The sequence below is a fragment of the Palaemon carinicauda genome, chromosome 13, assembly GCF_036898095.1.
Source record: "Palaemon carinicauda isolate YSFRI2023 chromosome 13, ASM3689809v2, whole genome shotgun sequence".
Taxonomy (NCBI): Eukaryota; Metazoa; Arthropoda; class Malacostraca; order Decapoda; family Palaemonidae; genus Palaemon; species Palaemon carinicauda.
The window spans coordinates 1,658,616-1,661,115 of NC_090737.1; the positions used below are offsets into that span (position 1 = coordinate 1,658,616).

The following is a 2,500-nucleotide window of genomic DNA, read 5'->3' on the forward strand; positions in this document are numbered from 1 at the left end:
TGCTGGAGATACAGGGGCAAGAGAATCTAGAGATCTTGCAAAAAGTGCTGGAGATACTGGGTCAGGAGAATCTTGAGAACTTGCAAAAAGTGCAGGAGATACTGGGTCAAGAAAATCTTGAGAAATTGAAGAAAGTGCAGAAGATACTGGGGGAGGAGAATCTGGAAAAAATGCAGGTGTTGGAGAACCTGCAAAAGGTGCTGTAGATACTGGGGCAGTTAAGTCTAGAAAATCTGCAAAAGGTACTGAAGACACTGGGGCAGTTAAGTTTGGAAAATCTGCAGAAGGTGCTGGAGACACTGGGGCAGGAGAGTCTGGAGAACTTGCAGAAGGTGCTGTACATACAAAGGCAAACAAGTCATTAACAACAAGAGCTAAAGAAGCTGGAAGAGGTAAAGAAACTGCTGATGTAGATGGTAAAGGGTCTGTTGCAGGTCCCTCCAATTTCTTGAAGAAGCATTTCAGTCTCATATGGATATCTGCTGCTTCTATTCAGACATCTCCATCTAATACAGCAGGTCACCCATGACCTCTCGGCAGACCTTTGAGTAACTTGAAATGTTGGGATCCTGTTTCAAACTTTGCCAACCAATCCTCTAGCAATGTAAAACCTTATGACAAGCCCTTGTTTGTAAATATTTTCGGGTCTGAGGTTGGTATGTCCTCATTCTCTTCAATTATCTATTTCTTGAGTTGAATGAGGTCCTTGGCCTTCATTTTCAAATTAACCAGCTTACTTAGGACAAAAACCTTCTTTGCGAAAGCTTTAACCATCCCCTTAAAGCCATAGAAATCATTCACAAGCTGGGGATAGTTTTTTCAACCAACCATTCAAGTTTCTCTGCTTCACTTCATTCCAATGATAATATTCTTTGCACCAGAAAAAAATATAGTATGATTTCCATAAGTCCGCAAGAGCTTAGTTCTTGTTCTTCTCAGTTGCACAAAAAGCCATTGAAGGTAGTAGGCCCTGAAAGAGGTAACAAAACTCCTATGCTACTTGGCAATCTCTGTTGATTTCAAGGGAACATATCCCTTCTCATTCTCAAGGATATGATCTTCATCCTTGATTATAGTCGCAACAGACAAACGACAAAGTTGGAGTATGCAGCCATTGTTTGTCAAGTGTTTCTCCACTCTCCAAATGTTTTACGAAGTCTAATTTCACTTCCATGGAGATAGCTGTTATCTTTATCTAACTTACGTTTTGGAGCCATAAATTAAAATGTTTATTATATTTTTGTAAGCCATCTTTATCATTTAATCTTTAGATCTTTTTTTATCATAACTTAGTTACCACCTCAAGCCCGGCAAATACTACTATTTAAAACTATTTAGGTCCTAGACCTAAAAGAGCTCGAAGTTAGAGTATTTTAGATAATTGATTTTCACGATTGACCTTCTGAACTTGTAAAACAAAAAGCTAACAGTCCCGAACTAAAGCAAATAATTTACAGTACTACAGAATTAGCTTATTTTAGTTCAATGTAACTCAGTTCTCACTTTAAGTCATGGCTCTAAGCATTTTAGGTAAGGGTCACTGAAATCAAGAACTATTTTGGATGAGAGTAAAATATCTCAAGTTACCAAGACATACTACAATTTTTAATAAAAGGAATTATATCAAACAATAATAAAAGAATACCTAATGCATACCACTCTTAACTTAAGGTGTGTAAAACATACAAATATAGTACAATCATTTAATATTTTCAAACATTATAAATAGAGAGTCTACCTACCAGAGAATATGTCGTCGAATTTAACAACCCCTGCTTTTGCACCTCGTCATTAAATCTGTTCTTTGACAAACTCTCCCTGTAACAAAAAAGGAAAACCTTCTATATAGCCAATTTCTGCCTCTTGGAAAAAATGTTTATTAGAAAATAGTTCCCAAGTACTTTACAGTAATTAATATTTGAAAGTATAATACAAGATATTTTAATAATTACAGCCCACAAAAGGGTGACACTTCTCTCAAAACAAAGTGTGAAGCCCATCATCTACATTATAACTACCCAAACAGTAAGTTACTTAAAGGCTACTTTGGATATGGTAATTTCATTTTTAAATCTAAACACAAAGTTTCTCCCTCCCTTGTTTAATTGTAGGCATTAATTCCTTGGATTTATCACAGAATAAAGCAGTTAATGATAGTTGGATCATTTTCATTTTGATACATTTTATTTACAAAAAGATATCGATTTTACCATTTGATTTGAAGCATTTGGATATACTGGCCTCTGATTTTATTTTCAAGTGCAGTATTTTCATTTTGCCTTTAATGAATTTTATTTTTCTTAGATTCTTTCTGTGTGAAGCTGGTACAGCTATTTAAATTTGTTGACTAGGTACTTCCAGGTGCTCAAAGTGAGTGGGAGGAGGAAGACCAAGCAAGCACCTAAGCTCTCATTTATTCTTTTACTACATGGACGAATGTCAAGATGACTAGGAAAAATTCAATTTAATTGAACAAACAACACTTTGCTTTGACACAATT

General features: G+C 35.6%; 1 protein-coding gene across 2 annotated transcripts in view; it reads right to left on the minus strand.

The window, feature by feature from the left end:
- The window catches only part of LOC137652122 (serine-rich adhesin for platelets-like), a 51,549-nt gene that overhangs the window by 9,550 nt on the left and 39,499 nt on the right, over positions 1-2,500 (minus strand). For both annotated transcript variants that reach the window (XM_068385326.1, XM_068385325.1), the window contains exon 2: positions 1,743-1,818. In XM_068385326.1, coding sequence (XP_068241427.1) covers positions 1,743-1,818 — 76 coding nt within the window. The remainder of the gene's footprint in view (positions 1-1,742; positions 1,819-2,500) is intronic.